The following is a 20,801-nucleotide window of genomic DNA, read 5'->3' as shown; positions in this document are numbered from 1 at the left end:
TTTTCTTAAAAGAAGCCACACAGTTTGGGTGATCACAGTTTGCTTTTAATGCTCTCGGTTGATTTTTCTTAACCCTTTGCCTATTACAATTTTCACAATTTAAAGTATTCCTAAACTGACTTTAACTGGGGGTGGAAGGAGGAGAACGTAAATGCATTATGTGCATTTGTCTATCCCACCTCTGCAACTAACAGAAGATTTAAATTGGTATACCTAAATACAAATCTGGCCTCCTCAGCTCCTTTTAAGCAAAGCAAAACCTGTCAAGTGGGCCCTATTCTGGGCACTTTGTAGTTGTAATTGGCCTGCAGACATGTGGAACTGTGAACGGGCTGAAGCCATGTTGTGGGAACAGAATCTTTCTCTAGACAGCTGATGTGGTGTGATGGATCTGCCTTAGAAGAGTGCTGGCATATAGAATTTTATGCTATATTTGTCATCAAAACAAATAATGCAAACTCACTTTGACTGTCCATTGCTGTTTCTGGAACTTCCCACCACTTGAAGAAGTAAAAATGAAAGCTTACCTCTTTAAGCTCTGCTTTTGTTTCTCAACCTCAGCGTCCTCATCAACAGCATATAGACTCTTCGGTCCTTCTCATGGAACTGGGGAAGTTAAACGCAAGGCAATGGACTGATTGCTGTGGCTCATAATACCTTAAGCAGAGAAGACTGCCTGTGTGGGGGAAAGACAACTGTGAAGTGGTGCGCATTAACAAAAGCTATTCTCACTCTCACAAAATGGAAGCTCAGAATTCTGCACTGAAACTGGCACCAGCCTTAAGAGAAATTAGTAAAAGTAGCTTTTAATAGAGATTATGATGAAATTGGGCATTATGACAACCCAGTGGTTGCCAGTGGAAGACAACATAGTGGAAAACAAAAGGCTGAGCCAAATGGACCGCTTGTGTGACACAGCACAGAAGTTCTTCAGGCTAGTTAGATAATTCCACAACTGAAGTTCATACCTGCAAAAGGCTTCCTGTAGATTCTCTTGGAACAGCTTCTGACCGTCCCTAGAAAACACTTTGCTTTACTTTTGGAAACAAATTTAGAGTTTTGCGTGAGATGCTAAGCAACCCTGTGAATAATCTATGTGGCATTAGTTTGTGGAATAACCCACAGTGTGCCAAATAAATGATTGAGTACCCTGTTTAGTTCTCTCCCTCCTTTTCCTTTGATCTTCCAGCTGGAAGATCAAGAGAGAAGGAAAGGGAGAAACTGTCCCTGCTCTAATTGCTACCTCTTTCTGTTTTTTGGAGCCTCACAATTGCACAATTGGGGTTGGAGAGGTTCATGACTCCAGAAGTGGTGCAGTTCTGTTTATAATATTTTGTTAGTGCTTCAAAGGTGTACAGCTGTGCACTTACGGCTGTCTGATATACAGAGTCTTGCCTGTGTTATGTCCTTGTAAGTTTCAGCAAAGAGAGTGAAGTAGAATAGGAAAAGCAACGGGAAATTGATATAGTGAGACTGCATGTAGGCTAATTTGGACACAGTTCCAAATGCCAGCTGTTTTTGATCACTTAACTTTTGTACCACAATCAAAATACTTTATCTCTTCACACTGTTGAGTGTTTTATGTACATCAGGTGGTAACAATGCCAATTAAATCAATTTTAATTCCAGGCTGTAACAGAAGGATATGGAAAAGTCAATGGGGTGAATACTTCTGCAAGAGACCTTGCATGTCTGGGAATCAGTGATTGTAGCTCCAAATTGTCACTTGAGCATCAGTGGAAGGGCTGTCATTGCAAGTCTGTGAAGAGCAGCAAGGGGTTTTTACTGTTCTTGTTCAGCAGAATTGGTCTCCCAAGTTTGGTAATCCTTTGTGAATCAAGCAACCCCTCAAACAAGCCATGAACACTCAAAGACTTGTTGCCCCTAAAGAAGCCGCCCTCTGGGAAATGGCCTGGTTTCAGACAATATGATAACCCAGCATGGCTATTTACTCATAATTAGTTGCCATGTCACCTAAACCCAATCTGTGTCATGATGTACAATCATCGTTAGGCACTGGAGCAAAGTCTGGACAAGCAATTCCTACATTGCCTTGGGTGTTTGTTCTGCAACACTCGAAAGTATGAGTTGACATGTAATAATCCCCTCATGCAATCAGTTTGGAATGTGTTCCTTGATCTTGAGATGAGCCCTGGGTAAGTGTCTGAGCAATTGACAGTAGTGCAGGTGAAACAGTGATATTAACATGCTGAGCTAATGACAGGGCTCAGTGAAACAGAGACCTGTGGCAAAGGCATTCCTGCTTGAGCTACTCCTAGTTATGTTTGCATGAATAGGATAATCTCCTAATCAGACTTTAAAGAGACAAAAAAGAAGAAAAATGGGTTCTTCTATATACAAGATTAGTAAATCCTTGCATTCCTCTCATTGGGTATGTATGTGTAGGACTTTTGCTGTCCTCACAACTGCTCCAGGGTGAGCTAAAATCCCACATGGCTTGCTTATTTTAGGTATGAATCCAGAAGATGAAAACAAATTCTAAAGCAATGCATCTGGAGATGCCTCACGGAACTAGAAATCCTGATCCCACCTTGTCTACTATTACACTTTCTTTCTGGTACTTTTATATGTGAACCATCTTTACTTTTCAGAGCTGCTGGCTCCTCACCATCATGGAGTCCAACTCTCTCTTAGAGTCCATGGCTCTGGAATATAGAGCCTCAACTGCAGCCTCCTCCATAGTAGAGCACAAATCCAACATAAAATCCTGCAATTTCTTAATTGGCCCTGCCATGCTTGATGAAGGTCTTTGTTCCAGCCTGAGCTTGGGCTACAGTTCAAAAAGAGAGACTCCAGTATTGTAAGATCCCCAGTCCAGAACTCGAGGGGGCCAGAACTTCATCTCCCTGATCTGTGGAGGCTGGGATTCATGCCCATTGTTGTAAGACTTCCTAGCAGAAGGAAAGCCCATTCAGGCATAACCCAAGAATGCAGCCAATGATCTTGAAAGAATAGGTTGGGTACCATGTTCTTTCCAAGTTTTCACAATTACAGAGAGAAAGTGAAAGCAAGAAAAAAGAGGAATTGCCCTACAATGCACAAGTCAAGGTGGTGACAGAGCTTAGCCACTGTTTCCATGAACAGAAGGTAAAGGGGCATTTCTCACTGCTTGGTCCTCCAGAAGAACTACCCACACTTCCCAGAATACACAAGAGTGGGTAACACTCTGTGACCTCATAAAAATAAAACAGAAAAATGACGTCTGTAAAGAGCCTTTCAGGATGATGAGAACAATTGTGTTACAGTTTGAAAACATTCCAGATTATAACCCGTTGCATGACCAATTCTAGGCATATTTACCCCAGAGTAAGTCTCATTTTGTTCAACAGAATTTACTACCAAGAAAGTATGCAGGGATTTCTAGGCTTTGTATCCATTCTGAGAAAGGCACTGAGAATGTAAGCAGTTCTAGGCTTACACCAAAGAAGAGGAAGTTCATGGATGGCCCTAATTCAAGAAAGGTAAAGCAAGCACAGGGCATTGATGTGGGAACCAAAAATCAAGGTATAAGGTTAGAAACTAAATCTGGTAAGAACCAGATGTTGACTCTACTTACTAGATTTTTATCCCCATTAGCCATAAGGCTTCCTTAGGTTCTGAACTATAAATCCCATCAACCTTCACCATTGGCTATACTGCCCAAGGCTGATGCATTTCCAGGGTAGTTTGCTGATGAAGAACAAGGCATCTAGCAGGAAACAGTCTGGGTTTGTATGACAAGACAGCTAACTGTGGCCTGTAGAACATGCTGGGTTGTCATATCATGAAAACAAAACCATTATAGGAAGCTACATTATATGTCAGCTTATTTGTCCATCCAGCCCAGTATTGTCAAGTGAAGTCTCAGTGGTGGCAGCTCTTCCATGTCACAGTCTGAGGTGTTTTCCAGTACTTGTTATTCTTTTAATGAAAGTTTCTGGGGCCTGTGCCTTCCACAGCTGGTCCCCTCCCATGTACCTTTTGTTTCTCCCGACTTTTTTCTTTTTGAAAACAAACATTTTAATCCTCCCACCAATAAACAAGCTTTTAAAAAGTAAATTTTAAACATCACATGCCTTCCTATTTTTTTATCAAGATGGTTCTTCCACCCTATCCTAGTCTCGCTTGCTACATTGCCCTAACCCTAACCCTAACCCTTTAGTGAAGACGAAGCACACGTGTGCATGGTGGCAGTGCAGAGCCAGTGGTGCAGTTCGGGTTGGACTCCCTCCCTCCCCAAAGTTCGCAGAGAGGGGCTGCGGGGGATTCTTGCAACATCCTGCCGCTGAAGTGAGCTTCAAATGCATGGGTTCAGAGTTTTTAAAATTTATTAAATCAGGAACAGCAAACTTCCTTAACGCATGAGGAACACAGAAGCAGGTGTAAAGCATGGACTAGGGGCTGGGGTGGGAAAGAGAAATGTTAGGTGTGCGCTTCACACGACCCTCTAAAAGCGCTCCCCCTTCTTCATAAGGCCTTGCCGCCGGGGGTCTAAAATAACGTAGCTGTCCCGCGGATGGGATGGGAGCGTATTTCGGCTGACAGGAGAGACAGACCCCGCGCTGCCGCTCAGCTGCCACCGAAGTGCCAGGGCAGGACTTCTGCGGAAGATGCTGACTCCCGCGGCCAAGAATTCCCGGCAGCTCGCCGGCCTGCCGGGACACACGCCCTAAGCAGCCCGCCCCGGGCGGCATCGCTCCTCGCAGACCCAAAGCCAGAGGAGGAGGGGCGGGGCGAGAACGCTGCGGCAGCCAATGGGTGAGCGAGGGAGGGGCCGTGGGCGGGGCGAGCCAGGAGCCGGGGGAAACTCCTGCGCCGGTCCGCGCGGCGTATTCTTCCACGAGCCGGGCTCCTGGAGCAGCAGCAGGACCAGGAGCAGGACCAGGACGCGAGGCGACGCGACGCGAGCCCCTCTTGCCTCCTCCCGCCCTCCGCGGCGCATGCGGTGAGTGCCGGAGCCTGTCAGAACGTCGTCCGCGGGTGACGGAGGGTCTAGGCAGCGGGTCTTGGTTATGCCAAGGGGGACGCCAGCATGAAGTGCCGCCCCCCGTTTCTCTCTCTCGGGGAATGGGAGGGGGTCCTTCTCATAGAAAGGCGCGCTCTTTCTCCTCTCCCCCACGCCCTCTCGCGTCCGCCTGGCCTTCTCGAAGCAGATGGGAACGGCTCGGGGACGAAGCCGGTGCTGCTCGCTGAGCCGGAGAGGAAGTTTGAGGTCGTCGAAACTTGGGGGAGCGAAGGCTGGAGCGCTTGCAGGGTTTTCCCAGAGTGGCCTGCTACTGAGGAGCAGTGAAGAGCGCTGGTCCGCTTTACTGGGCCGCATCTTGATTTTATGTATAAGGTAGAGCTCAGGGTGGTCTGCATAGGATGCTCCAGGCAGCGCTGACCATGCCCAGCCCGGCCACTGTATCTGGTGTGCTCAGGCTCGTGTCCTGCCGGCGCTTAATTATTCTTCTGTTCTGTTTAAACAAAAACTGACCCAATAAGAAGCCGTGGGCAGGACAGAAGGACGGAGGGAATTCCATTAGAACCACCAGACCCACTAGCCATTATAGCATGTGATCCAGAATTTATTTAAAATATGTATACTTTGTCCTTAATCCATATAGGATCTCAGGACAGTTTTCATAAAGATCCGTTATACTTAATGAGAACTTAACCACAGACTTCCCTAGGAAGTATCTCATGCCTTTCATTGTCTTTTCCATCCACAAAAGGCTTTCACTTCTGGTAAGACTAAGTTCTAAAAGCAGTGCCTGCAATTGTACTGATAATGAAACAAAGGCTACAGTCTAAGGGGAAGTGGGGTGGTGGTGGTGGAGCCTCTGCTTTGCATGCAGAAGCTCTTCTGTTCAGTCTCCAAATAGGACCTGAGTGGAAGAAATGATTCCCGGAACCACAGAGCTGCTGCCATCAGCAATACTGGGCAATGTGGAATCGTATTTGTTGATGGTTTTATGTCACTTGTTGAATACTGGTGGGCATATTACAGAGTTCTAGTATTCTCAGAGGATGGTCTGAATGTACTCAAGATATTAGGATTCTTTAAGTGTATGAATTTGGACCTTGCCCATCTTTGGGATACTTCCAAGATGGAGCTTTTTTGACTATTGCCCTGCCATTGTTTACGGGATTTTATAGGGGATCTGGATGTCATCTTCCACTTGCAAACCTCCAATGCTTTCCCATCAGTTCTTCCATCTTGTCCCTTGCTGCAGTTAATTCATTAAGAAAGAAAAAAACAGAATAGCTGCAGAGTGTTTTTGGAATGGTAATGCTGGGAGCAATCTTGATTGGAAGCTCTTTAAGACTTCAGAGGAAGCACTCTATATAAACGTGTGAGTGATGATAACATACCAGGTCTTTGGTCCCTTATAACATTACAGGACGTTCCAAACAAACCAACCAAATATAATCCGAGTTCCACTCTGCATTCTCACTCGGAGATAAGTCTGTAGGCTGCTCATCAGTATGATCATTCAGTTTTTCTTGAGTTGTCCTTCTTCACAGTAAGAAATTCATATAATTTAGACATGAAACACTATTTTAAGACCATTTTTATTGCAGTTACCCATTCTGCTTTAAAATAGAATTCTCTTCCTTACTTTCCCCCATTTCCATAGGTGAAATGTTGTCATAGAACTACTTACCTGATAAACAAGGTCAATTCTGGGCTGAAATTAGATGAATGTAGCACAATCCGCTACACATCTACAAAAAGTAGTATTTTCTCTGTTATTTCAGTAGTGTGCTTTCAACACAGATCCACTTTCACTTTGAATGCATGATTTGCCTGCACTTCAGAGTTGATCTTTCTTTTTTAGTGCAGTGTTTCTGCAGCTGGAGGACCCTCATGAGGATCTCTGAAAGAATCCCAGAAAGGCACTGGGTCTCTGAATGCCAGACCCCTGGTTTCCTCCGGCTGAACATTAAGTGGCCACTCTAAGATAGCTGTTGCAGGGCGGGTTGCTCCCCTCTGACACTGGAGAAGCCGCTCCTCACAACAGAGCTCTGACATCACAAGCATTCCATGTAGAGCTCCCAGACACTCTGCATGGGGAGGAACTGGGCACCAGGCTGGATCTGTGCAGGCAGGAGAAGCACTTGCTGGCTGTAGCAGCCTGGTGATGTGCGGTGAGGCATGTGGGATATACCCAATTAGGTACTAAGTTGGGCAGTGTGGGAAGAATTTATTAAAATGTGAAGTTTTATTAGTGTATAACTACTGACTGAATGAGCATGATGGGGAATTGTAGCAGGATGTATCAGTAAGCCAGAATTTCAGGTGTAGATGAATAACCCATCTTGGTCTTATGGAAAGCAAATGCATTGAAAAGAAATTCTGTATTAAATACTTCAGTACAACAGCAGACCATATAATACTTGCTAGTTCTCTATTCATTTCCTGTAAACTGTGGGAGAATAAGGAGAAAAGCTCATTGTGCAAACCTGGTGTTTCCATTGACTGCACCGCAGCTCCTGATGACTTCTCCCCTAAGAATGCAACTGGAATCCAAAACGTAACATGTCTTCATTGATGGCTACACCCTAATCCCACCTCAATGGAGTTCCAGAGTACATCTTCATGATTTCTCACAACAGAGTGTTTGCCCTTTGCTTTTATGAGATCAAGGGGTACACTGCTCTGGTACTGCTGTTTCAGGGAGGGTTGAACTTGCTCTCCTGTCTGACTTGAGAGAGGCCGCTCCTCACTGACAGGGGAAGGCAAGTCTTCTAGGTGCTGCATCCTCTAGGGCTCCTACAATGGACAGTGTGTTGGGTCCGCAACTCTGGCTGTGGAATGCAGTGAGTGGAAGGTGAATGTCCTCTGAGCTCCCAGATAGAGTCCCTCTGACAGAAAGGGCCTCCTGCAGCCTGATCCACCCATTCAGTATGGTCACCCAAGCTTCAGGGCCAGTGGTGCTTCAGAAGAGGATTTGGGGGTACAGGTTTGGGGCTCCATTCATCTGCATGAAGAGGAGGACCCCAAATGTAACAGGGCTGGCCTAGCTCACTTTAAAGAAAGTGAAGTCGCACGAAGTATCATATCAAGAGCCCCCTCTTCCTCAGAAGACTATCAGGTCCAGAACCTAAAATTGCCTTGGTGCACTGCAGCCTGAGAGAGCATGGAAGCGGGGTGGTGCTCAGGAGTTGCCAGGGAGAGGGTTAGGGAGAAATCACCTTCAGCCCACTCCCTTCTGTCCGTAAGTCTCTGGATCAAAAGCCATGTTTCTGTTTCATTTCACCACTTGAAACAACAATTAAGATTTTTAGTTTTCAATAAGACCTGGTTCCTCAAGGCACTTACAGTAGAAGCGAGGGATCCCTTTTTCCTCTTCTCTTCTTGTATTTTGCTTTGTGACTTCAGGGGCATTTTGTAACTGCAGTCAAGTGCTTCCCGAGTAGGTTTCTGAAAGCCCAGCTGTGATACCAGCATATTCTCCAGGAATCTAGAACTCTCTGCTTCCCATCTTCACTTTGTGGAAGAGGAAATGTCCTCAGAGGGCAAAGATTGCCCTTTTTATAGGCATAACTACAATGTGAAAGTATTCATAACCTTTTAATGTGCATTTGCAATGTAGCATTCTAAAAAGTTCCCTACTTCCAGACTATGTAACTAAAAGAACACAGAGGCTTCCCAGCACTGTTTCTGAGGGTGGACAGATTGCTCCCTTTCTATGTCAGCCTCCATAAACTTTCATCACTGTGTTTGCCAGGTATTCTAGTCGTTTATGGGCTCTACAACATACAGTAGAATCCTACGTTTGTCCAAGTAGAAGTAAACCCCACTGAATTCTATTGAGGGTTCAATTGGGATTGCACCCCGAAGGGTTTTTCAGGAAACACACATGATTTGGGACATTTGCTAATAAATCTAATGTGCTAGAAATCTTGTCACTGAAAGCTGCAGTGCTACTAAATTTACATATAGCATTTTTGAAAGCTTATAGCAAAATACTTCTTAGTAAGGCACACTGAACTCAATAGGGGTTATTTCTGTATAGGCATGTATATATTTGTGATATTAATAGTTTAAAAACCAATTGCAATGGTACATCTTCTCTTCATGAAAAATACTTATTAAAAAGTAATCTGTTCTAATTATGGGGAAACTTTCCTGTAAAAACCACACACATTTAATATTTCTAGATAAAATCTTTGAGAATATTTTCTCTGGAAGGAAAGAATAGGTCAGAATTAGTACTGTAGCTCTTGCTTTGACTATAGACATGGCATTATCTTATGTTCTATGAATTATCTTTTTGTAAATTGTCAACACCTACATCTTGGTGACTTATTCGTGGTTGCATGAATATGCAAAATATACCTCATGGAAGATGTGTTGTATAAACAAGGGAACAATAATCTGAGAAACCCCGGGAATTTGTGATTGGTAATTACAGACACCTGCTGTTAGTACTCAGGTAATACCCTTTGTTTCATAATGCAACAGGCACCCGTGAGTCTTGCAGTCATGAGGTTTGCAGTCATTTAATAGCATGTGCCCTGTAGGGATAATGTGGTAAGCAGGCAACCTGTTCTAGTATTGAGATGTGTTATGCAGCGTTGCTGCTTAGTAATCTTTTGCAGCATGCTTTGCCTTTTTGCTGTTATGAGTCAACCAGGACTTAACGTGGAAATTTAGAAGAGGTGTCTTATGACTTCCATGACGCCAGTCATGCATGTGGGTTTCGGGATTACTAAAATAAATTGATTATAAGACTTTGACACGTAACTAAGAATCAGTAAGGTGGGACACTTGCTTTTTATTTTTTCTTTCATTAAGTGTTTTAGGGTATACCAGCATATGCATAATTTGACTACTGCCTGTGGAAGAGCTACTTATCTGAAAATCTTCCTTATCCAAATTATGGATTTAAAGGATTATCCAACTCCTTTAAATATTCAAGTATTCAAATCGTTATCATGTACAAACATCACATATCCATATTCGTGCTAGCAAACATATAATTACATCACCCAAACCAATGTGGTATCATGGCTACTGTATTTAATTCAAATACATTTCATAAAAAGAATAGGTGACATCATTGTCACACCCAGCATAGAAGTTATTGATGTAAATAGTACATATGATGCAAATGTTATTACAGATATTATTATAGAAAAAGAATGTATTGCACAGAATGGCATAAATACCCAATTACAAATATAATTGCAAATTGCCCAGAGAGTCTTGGCTCCTGGGTTGCATAGAAATATATTGCCTAGATTGTTAAGATGGAGGTTCTGTTGGTGGGAGATTTGAGCTCCTGGGTAGGTGACATGGGCCCTGCCCTGGACGGGATTGCACTCCCTCTAAAGGACAGGGTCCGCAGCTTGGGAGTGCTCCTCGACCCGGAGCTGTCCTTGGAAGCCCAAGTGATGGTGGGTGGCGAGGAGCACTTTCCTTCAGCTTCGGCTAACCTACCAGCTGCGTCCCTACCTGGAGGAGGATTGCGTAGGAACAGTAACACATGCATTGTTACTTCCCGGTTGGATTTCTGTAACGCGCTTTACGTGGGGCTGCCCTTGAAAACAGTCTGGATACTTCAGATGGTATAAAATAGAGCTGCCAGAATGCTGTCGGGGATTGGCATTATTCTCATATAGCCCCAGTCCCCTATTAGTTCCATTGGCTTCCCATCGAAGTCCGGGCTCAATTCAAGGTGTTAGTTATTACCTATAAAGCCCTAAGCGGCTTGGGATCAGGATACCTAAAGGAACGCCTTCTTCCCTATTTGCCCTCCCACCCCCTGAGATCGGCAGCAGAAGCCCTCCTCTGGGAACCCTCTGTGAAAGACATTAGGAGACGGAGTACCCAGAGGAGGGCTTTCTCTGCAGTGGCGCCCCGTCTATGGAATGCGCTCCCCAGAGAAGTCCGCCTGGAGCCGTCACTGTATTTTTTTGGCACCAGGTTAAGACCTTTTTATTCATTCAATATTTTAATATGTAATTGGATTTTATTGTTTTTATTTTATTAATTGCAGCCAGCATGGAATGCCAATTTATCCATTTTATTCCAATTTATGTTGTAAGCCATCCAGAGACACAAGTAATTTTACAAATTTTATAAATAAATAAGTGAAAATAGCATAGCAGTCTTAAGCTATAAGTTGCATAATTCATAAAGTTAGAATAAACACCTTGAATGTTTGTTACAGTTCAGTACCACCTAATACAAGCAGTTCTCTGGGGGTTCATTAAGTGTGTGCATAGCATTCATAATCTGCAAATAAATAACTCCCATAATTAGTATAGGTAAGTTTTAAATAACAAGTAACAACCATCACAAAATAAACATAATTATCACAGAAAATGCAATCCCCTCTGCAGTATACTTTAAATGTTCACATTGCATATTCCATCAAATGAAATACCCAATATCAAAATTATTTATTTTCCCCATAGCAGGAAAAATTGGTATGAACTCTTATGGAAATTTTCTATGAGGTTTTTCCATCTCCTGATGCAATGTACTTAGTCCATTCTTTTGATCCTCCTAATCGATTGAACAGCCTCAGAAACACTTCTGCAGATTGTGTTAAGCATTTGGCACCCATTGCTATGTGCAACAGAAACTTGGGAAAGGTAGCCCTTCCTAGAACATCTCTGGAAACGATCCATGTTTGATTCCAGAACAGGACATACATGTCAACAGAGCTCTCTTCTGGGTATTTTGTGAACGTGTTTTGTGCTGGAAAGAAGCCTTTTTGATCACTTCTGGTTGCTTTATGAGGCGCTAGCTTACCATTGTGCCAGCAGTGGTCTGGTTGATCATTTTACCTTGCCTCCTATTACCTAAGTCAGCAAACTTGGGTCTCAACTGGAAGTGACTTGTAAGCTCTATGAATAGGATCTTTTGCATTTTTAAAAGTGCTCATAGCAGGAATGTGTAGCTGGAGGAGGCCACAAATCCTTTCCTGTGCATTTCCTTAGTGCATTATTTCCTGTGCACGCACCGGGCACCAGTGTGCATTACTCTGTTGCCTTGTAGGGTAAAGCATTGAGGTATATCCAAACGGAAGCAGAGGAAAGGGGTTCAGCTCTGGATCCCTGGGTGCAGAGGGATTATATGTACAAGTAGGTGCAGACCTAGAAGAATGACATTTTGTCCTTACCTGAAGAGATACTTCAATAGCTAGTCATACAGGAGTTGCACAATTTGAACAGTTAGTGGCTTGTCTTCATATAATCAATGCTGTTATTTTCTTGTGAGTCCTGTCTGACTAGCCCTGATATTGACAGATGTCCTTACTACTAGTCAAACAACAACATAAGCCAAGCCATCCAGGGACTGAAAGCTGTGCTTTTCCACAGATTCATAATGTGAAACTTAAAAGTTCAGAACCTTCTCCTTGGCTTAGTTATTAGCCAGTCATTAGGTATGATTAATGCCAGCCTCTCCTTTCCCCAAATGGCCAGTGCACACCTGAGGATGCAGTGGGGTGGCAGGGGAGCAGATCTATTGGATCCCTGCAAGCGGGGACTCCCTCAGGTAAACATTGCTTTGTACAAAATATCCCTGTGTGTATAAAACATTTAATATGATAGGCAGGCAGATCTACTAGAACTGCTCTCCTTGATATCTAAGTAGCCCTCACTTACCTGCAGTCTGAAGTGAGACAGTCGAGGCACAGATTTCGGCTTGGGGGAAGCAGGCCACAGGCTCTGCCTACTGCTCAGGTTGCCAGTCCAGCTACAGCTTTTTTACATCATCTTTTTGTTGAAACTAGTCCTAAGGTATATAGCATGGGTGGGACATCTTTTTCAGCCTTAGGGGTTCGTTCCATTTTGTAGGCACTCTTGGGCCCACATTCCAGTGGGAGTAGGGGTGAAAAGCAAAGGAAGCAGGACCAAAAGCAGAAGGGCTGGCACAAAAATGGTTAGCGTGATGCTGATGGAAGTTCTTGCCAGTAACTGTGCCTTAGGAGAGGCATTTCAGAATTTCAGTTATGAAGATCTAAACGCATCATGCAGATAATATTCTTCCAACTGGTCAATAAAGACAAACCTAGTCCAGTGTTAATGAGCACAAAGATCTTACAATGACTTGGGTATTTGGCAATTTAAAAATAGTTTACTAAATTATTTATATCAAATACCCTTAAACATATAGCTTACCTATTCAGGTTTTGACTTTATAATTTAATTGACTTATGAAGGCAATGGCCCAGTTTGGCACACAGTGTTAGCATTATGTTCACAAACCTGCTCCCATCCTCTTCCTTTCCTCTGGCATGCATGTATGATGATGAAATGAATCTGTTCACTTTTTCAACAAACAATAGTTTGTCAGGTTTTTCTATGTTTCTATGTTGCCTGAACCAGGGCAGCTTTGGTTAGTTTGGACTGTCTAAACAAGCCAGGATAGAAACCAGACATTATGGCTTGAGGTGTCCCCAGTGTTGTATGCCTTATATGTACTGGATTCCAACTCCCATTGGCCCTAACCTAGCAGGGCTGATGGAACATGTAGTCCAGATCATATGGAGGATTCCAGGCTGGAGTAGTCTGGAACCAGTTTATTCTGATTCAGATGAAATGATAAGGAGTGGTTAGTTGTAAACCAAAGTGGATACTTCTAAACATCTTGCAAGTGTACTAGTGGAACAGAGGAAAGGAGCAATCATTCATGTAGGTGTACGTTATGGTTTAATGCTATATCCAAGTACCACCAACATGTGTCTTCTGTAGCCACTTAGGCTTTCCATTTCTAGCACATCATCTCTAGCTACATGTTTGAAGATGCTTCATGCTGGCCTGGGACTGCATGATGTGGCAAGTTGGTGCACAAGCACAGGTAACCATGTAGAATGTCATATATGTGGTTCCCCCTTTCTTTCCCTATGAGGCTGCCACAAAATGTTTCTGGGGAATGAGAAGGAATGGGTCTCTAGGTTTCTGTTCTGTACAGCCACTGCCCCAAACACAGAAACCCAGTTTCCCCCAAATTAGGTTGCTGGGAGAAGATTGGCTACAAAGCACAGTCTCTGTAGTTGCTTCACCACTGCACTTCAATCTCTGCATGTATATTTGAATGTATCTTAGGCTTAATATGATATCAGTAGGTGTACTAGTTCAATGGTAGGTTTTTGTGACACTGGTTTTTTTTGGAGAAACTGGTTTCTTGGAGTTTTATAGGGTTGGATTAAGATATAACTGAATTGCCAGAAAGAAACTCCCATGCCTCTTCTTACTGTGAAGGAGGCCCTTCCAGACCTCTGAAAATGCTGTACAGGAAATCAGGAAGCCTTGATGAATGGTGTGGAGGTAAGGAAGCCCTAAAAACTGGGCAGACAGACCTTCGGTGAGCAGAACTTTCCATTTAGAGGAAGGCAGATCCTGGAACCAACCCACTGGCAACTACTTGATATTTCAAGCATACTCTGGTTCATCAACATATTATATTAGTGCTCAGCTGTGAAACAACTATATAAAGGACAGATAGTTGTTGATACCCATTAAAAAAATTCTTACAAAAATTAGAAGGCCTGTTAACTGAAACAGGTCATTGGTTAAAATTCTGTGCCTTGTAATACTGAATATCCCTCCACTGCTGTGTTTTCCATTCTTTACTGAGAAAGGACACTGAAAGTAGCATGCAGGTACTAGAAGGCAATGTCATTTGCAGGTGTATCTTGCTTTATTTCTTTTTTCACAGGCCAGCTGCTAACACTTTAAAAAGTTAACCTGTACTTTTCCCATGTTCTACTGCAAAAGGTTGATGTAGCTTACTTTGAAATAATGTACATTCAAATTGAGTATTTGTCAGGCACGATAATTAATGCTAACAGTAATAGAAATATTGGCACTAGCTTGTCAAGTCCAACAGTTCTTGCCATAAAATTCTGTGCTGATTCTGCTCAGTAACTGTGGGAGGACTGGTGAAGTGCAATGCATGCAGGGCTTCTCTCAAGTACTATATTCTAAGGTTGTTATCTCGGGATCTGAATCAGAACTGGAAGAAGAGGTGGGGTCAGGATTCCTAGCTGAAATGCCAAGGCCAGCAGTCCCAGTGAGAAGCCAAAAGACAATGTCTAACTTGGTGAAAAACTCCTTTGAACAGCCAGAATCAGATGGGGATGGATGTAACATGATTAATCCCATAGTCCAGCATCGGATCAAAAGAGCAAACCAATTGAACAACATCTGACATTCCTGCTGCCTAGTCCATAAGCAGCAGGGACTACCCTGAGAGTGGAGCGAACTCCTTTTGTTGGGAAGGGAGGAGAGGGATTTGGATTAGTTTCTTAGCATCAGCTTCTTAGCATCAGCATTAGTATTTCCCTAACAGCTGGTATTTTAACTTCTGCTGGTGTCGTTTGTTAATGATTTTTGCAATACAGTGTTCCCTTTTTGTATCGCAAAGCCAGCCTAGCTGCCCAGTTAACATAAGAAAGGCTTCTTAGAAGCCTCTGGTCCTGATCTGCCTGGAACAGGTGTGTATGTGTAAAATCAGCCTCCAACAGTGCATCATCACACTGAATTACTCATTTACCATGAGAACCAGCGCTTGTGCAAGATGGCTTCTTTCATATAATCTGGGATGTGGGGAGATTTGAGACCCAATGGTTAATTTATGGGTGAGAATTAGGGCAGAAATGAGGTGAAAGAGGGAGTTACACATGGTCTCACCTGTTTTATGCTCACTCTGCTCTTTGTCTTCCAGGATCTGTCTCAGTCATCTTCCCAATCCTGGCATGCTCTCTCTTTCCCTGCAAGTATAGCAAGCTGTACTATTGTGTATCTTCTCCTAATCCGTCTCTCCTACACTGCTGGACTTTCTTTAGGAAGAGAATCCTTGATGTTCTTATTCTGTGATACCCTGGGGATTTGAATGACTTTGGTTCAAAGCATGTCGCGTGTGAAACATGTGTTTAGCTTGTGATGCCTTTCAAGCTAGCCCTGTCTGATGCAAGTCATGGAACAGGAATGTCAAGAATTTAGTGCTTGCATTCTTATTGCAACACATCCCTCACCAGTTTCTAAATCTGCTGGGCAACCATTGCAAAATGTGGTTGTGATACATATTTCCACATAGGAAAGGTTTTCATGTGCATACCTTAAGTCAGGTTTTCAGCTGGTTTACCTTTGAATGTGCGGTCAATTTAGATGTGCAGAGCTCCTTAGGCAGAGTTCTTTGGGGACTGAGTCATCTCAGAAGACACGGAGATTCAGTTTGCATATTATGATAACTCGGGGCTGGCCTTCCCATTAGGCAGAGTGAGGTGCTCACCTGAAGCAACAGATGCTGGGAGGTGGCAGCAAGGTGTTGGGGGAGAGAGCTGTGTGCCACGTGGGCTGCCTTGCCTCCCCTAGGCTAGCCTACCATGTTCCAGTGCAAAGGAAGATGCTGTCTCATTGCCAGCCTCCAAGAAAGATTCAACTGCCAGTCCAGTCATCTTTTATACATGGAATGGCAGCACAATGTCTTCAGCTGGTCCTGCAATAAGCCCCTGTGGGTTAATTAAACTACAGGGCCCCAAGGCATGTGCCAGCTGCCGTTTTGGAAATGCAGGTTGTGGCACAGCTGTGCCACAGCTCGTTGTGCTATGTGAATCCAGGCATACAAACTTTTGATAGCCCTCCAAGAACTCATGGAGTGTTTAATTCTCAAATAACCCATGAGGCCTGTGCTCACACAACATGGCAAGCTGCAGCTCCCCCCCTCCCCCCGCCCTACATGCAGCCTGCATATCCAAAGTGGTGGTAAGTGCACATCTCAGCACCCAGCATGTAAAAATCCCCAGAGTATCTTCGAAAGAAAGTGCTTCCATACCTCCCCTTTTACCTGTGCTAAGCTAGCATGCGAAGCCTGATATTCTGCACTTAGGTTGGGCAGAGAAAGCATTTAGAACGTGTTCTGTTTTCAGAGTTTTGGACAGAGACTATCAACAGATGTATGTTACTGTTTTAAAGTCCTGTAATGCCAACTTCCACCTTTGTCATTATGACTGTAACGCTCCCTCCAAAAGGGATGTGTGCTTCTTCTGTAGTATCCCGTTAATGTCTAAAATATTAGGGCAATGCTCTTATTAAGCCAATCCACAAAATAGTGTGCAACCCTTTGGGCTCTCTGGAATTCTTTTTCTTGATAGATGGTAAACAAGGCTGAAAGAACGGAGTGGAGTCTGCCCTCTCCGGATCATTTAATAGCTTTCGACTGCACTAAAGATTGTCCTTAGGACTGCCAGGAGGAAGAAACAATAGTCAACAAGTCCCCCCTTCTCCCTATATAGAATCCCTCTGTGACTGGGATTGCGCTGCAGTCCAGCACATTTGGAGGGCACCAGGTTGGAAAGGGTGAAATATAAGCGTCCCCCTCCTGTTCCTGCAATGCGGTAGATAAGAATTCTGAACTATAAACAGGACATGGGGTTTAAACAGCATTCGATATTTTTCAGAAAGCTACTGTGCTCTGTCATGTCCTATGAAATTCCATTTTTCAAATATCAATGCTATTTAAGTCTTTTAAGAGAAACCTGTTATTGTTAGTGATTTTTTTTTCATTCCCTCCTTTATCTCCCTAGAAGCAAAAATGAGAGACCGACTCTTTGAGCTTTATGAGCTGTCTAAGCTTTATAGCCAACAAGCTGATGCTGAGGATGACTTGCAACTACCTGGTGCAACTCTTCTGTTTGAAACGGATGATGCCTTAGCAAGTCTTCACAAAGACATCCAGGTAATACGAACAAGTAGTCATCACCTGAAGGAGGACGTTAGGCGCCTGGCCAAGCAAAATACTCGCTTCCTGACATCTGTGCGCCGCTTCAGTAGTATAAAACGTGATGCAAACACAATTGCAAAAGACATCAAGGCCCGCGGGGAAGATATCCACAGAAAACTCCTGGCCTTGAGGGACTTCAGTGAAGATGCAGAAACAAAATACGGTTCAAGCACAATCATAGCCCGAGTGTCAAGGGACCACTATGCTGACCTCATGCATACTTTTCAGGAAGCCATGTTTGCGTACAACGAGATAGAGATGAAGCAGCGGGAGAACTGCAAGGTTCGGATCCAGCGACAGCTAGAGATCATGGGCAAGGATGTGTCTGGGAACCAGATAGAGAACATGATTGAGCACGGCCGGTGGGATGTTTTCTCCGAAAACCTTCTGTCTGATGCAAAGGGAGCACGTTCAGCCTTGAATGAGATAGAGACACGGCACAAAGAGCTGCTGAAGCTGGAGTCTCGAATCAGAGAGGTCCACGAACTCTTTCTGCAGGTTGCCCTAATGGTAGAAGAACAGGCTGACACCTTTAATGTTATTGAGCTCAATGTGCAAAATGTGGAAGACTATGTTAGCGAGGCTAAAGGAGAAGTGAGGAGAGCCCTTGAATACAGGAGGAAGCACCCTTGCCGAACAATCCTCTGCTGCTGTTTATCATGCTGTAGAGGCTGACTCTCTCCCTGAAGCTACCAGCTTGGTGTTCTGGGGCCTGTTCAGTGACTTAACGTTCTGTGCTCCTGTTCTTTTCTTTTGTGATTAGCATGACATGATGCCTTCCAGAATCACAGGAGGCAAAATGTAACCATGCCCAAATTGTAAGTGCACCATAACATAAACAAAGCTGTGGAAATATTCTCTCAGGGAATTTGGTACCATATGATGCGGTATCTACTCAGGTCTTGATTTTGTTTTCTTGTTGATGGTTTAAAACTGTTTTTAGATATATGTGTGTGTCTGTTCATTGAATATTTATGTTTTTATAAATATACAAATATGTATACATATGGTTTTTATAATGTATTTTAAGTTTCTGATTTTTGTAATAAATGGAATGAATATTGGTCATGTCATGTGGATAATAAATGTTTCTAAATGAACACACTTTTACAGCCAAAAAAGGGAGGAGAGGAATGAAGGAATTGGATTTAAAGGAGTCAGTGCTGTGGCATGGAAGAAAGAAAAGAAATTTTAGTTTACATACATGGATGTGATTTGGATAATCTAAGCATCTAGCATGCACACGATTTAAGGGTTTTGCCACAACAGTTGTAATTGGAAATAGAATATTTGTATTTTTATATAGAAGTAATAAAATTTCTCTCAATTCTCTCAATCAAAGTTAAAGAATTATTAAGTATATTTGTTAATCTATGAAGAAAGTGGTTGAATCACTATCTGTCTCAGTTTGGATGCAGGCAAGCATGATAGCAGCCATACCTGCTGGATAATATTGGGCCACTGTCAGGGAAGATCCAGAGAACAGACTGGGAATGTCACTTTTGCAAGTAACTGTGTATTGTGCTAAATGCTGCAGCAATTGCCTAGAACTTTCCTAACAGCAGCAGGAGTGGCTGATAGTCCAACAGGAGGAAACTTGTATGCCTCTGTTTAAAGCAAGGGTGGGCAATTTATGACCCTCCAGATGTTTTGGCCTGCAGGTCCCATCAGCCATAGCCAGATTAGCCGATGGTGAGGGATGATAGAAGCTGTAAGCAAAAACAGGTAGGATCCCACAAGATGCCCATCCCTGAGCTAGAGGGTGGCTGACTTGGGAAGGTCAAAACATGAAAAAGAAAGTGAAAGATTGTGCCAGAAAGGGGGCAGAAACTCAGCCTTCAGAATTAAGTCCCAAGTGTCTCCTGGTGTATGGTAAATGTTCTTTCTCAAACATCTTATGGACAGAAATAAACCTGTAGAAACCATTCACTCTATATCTGTCCCAACCATGCAAATTTTATTTTATTTTTGTTCAGTGTGGTCAAAGCAGAATAACCTAAAACCAAGATCTGTAGGCATTTAACAGTACAAATATGTACAACAATAACAATAGGATTTATTTGCTGCCTTTGAAGACTTATTTGTTAAGTTTGTGCTTTAGATATATACTTTGGACTTCAGAAAAATGTGAATCTAGTTTTATGTATGTGTTTTATTTTTAATACATTTTCAACACTTATAATACGTTAACAGCACAGTTATTCTCCTGTGCCAAAGTGTGAAGCCATTTGTATTTAGTTATATTTATTTATTTATTTTGGCTCACTCAATAAAGTACTGAAAGTTGCTATAAATCTCCTTTTGCATATTGGAAAATCGGATGCGGAACAAAACACACACACCCCATCACCATCAGGCCAAAAGTTCATGACTACAATTTATTTTATGTGAGCAATAAAATATATAGTACATTATTGCTCGGTTAACATCTTAATGCTCCTACACTGTCCCCAGGATACAGCAGGTAAGGAGGCTGGGAGAGGGATGACTTGGATGAGAAAGTGCAGGGAACAGTTATCAGAATTCGCAGATGATACAAAACTGGGTAGGATAGCAAATAACCTAGCAGATAGAAGTGAGATTCCAGGTGATCTTGATAGGTTGAAAGGCTGGGTTGGAAACAACAGAATGAAATTCAACAGGGACAAATGCCAAGTTTTGCACCTAGGAAAAAGAAACCAAATGCATCAATACAAGATGGAGAATACTTGGCTCAACAATACAGCAAGTATTCCAAGGATCTTGGAATTGCAGATTAGAAGCTGAACATGAGTCGATGATGCAATGCAGCTCCAAAAAGGGCAGATGCTCTTTTAGGTTGCATTAATAGAGGGATCACTTCCAAAACCCATGAAGTACTAGTTCCTCTCTACTCAGCACTGGTTAGGCCTCATCTGGAGTACTGCATCCAGTTCTGGGCACCACAATTTAAGAAAAATGCAGACAAGCTGGAAAGGTTCAGAGGAGGGCAATAAGGATGATCCAGGGACTGACAAATGATATGGTAAGCATATGAGACAATGTGATAGGTTCACCTGCCTGATATGTTACTAGCCCTGTCACTTCTTTTAAA

At 43.1% G+C, this 20,801-nt stretch overlaps 1 protein-coding gene across 1 annotated transcript; it reads left to right on the top strand.

The window, feature by feature from the left end:
- The first annotated feature begins 4,837 nt into the window (after window positions 1-4,837).
- Window positions 4,838-20,022, top strand: STX11 (syntaxin 11). The gene is made up of 2 exons (XM_044423272.1): window positions 4,838-4,945; window positions 17,532-20,022. Exon 2 carries the CDS (start codon window positions 17,540-17,542, stop codon window positions 18,401-18,403), a length of 864 nt encoding a protein of 287 aa, XP_044279207.1. The 5' UTR covers window positions 4,838-4,945; window positions 17,532-17,539; the 3' UTR covers window positions 18,404-20,022.
- Window positions 20,023-20,801: the final 779 nt, after the last annotated feature.

The sequence above is a fragment of the Varanus komodoensis genome, unplaced genomic scaffold (genome assembly GCF_004798865.1).
Source record: "Varanus komodoensis strain SLA01 unplaced genomic scaffold, ASM479886v1 scaffold1, whole genome shotgun sequence".
NCBI classification, from domain to species: Eukaryota; Metazoa; Chordata; class Lepidosauria; order Squamata; family Varanidae; genus Varanus; species Varanus komodoensis.
This window is presented reverse-complemented; position numbering and strand designations above follow the sequence as displayed.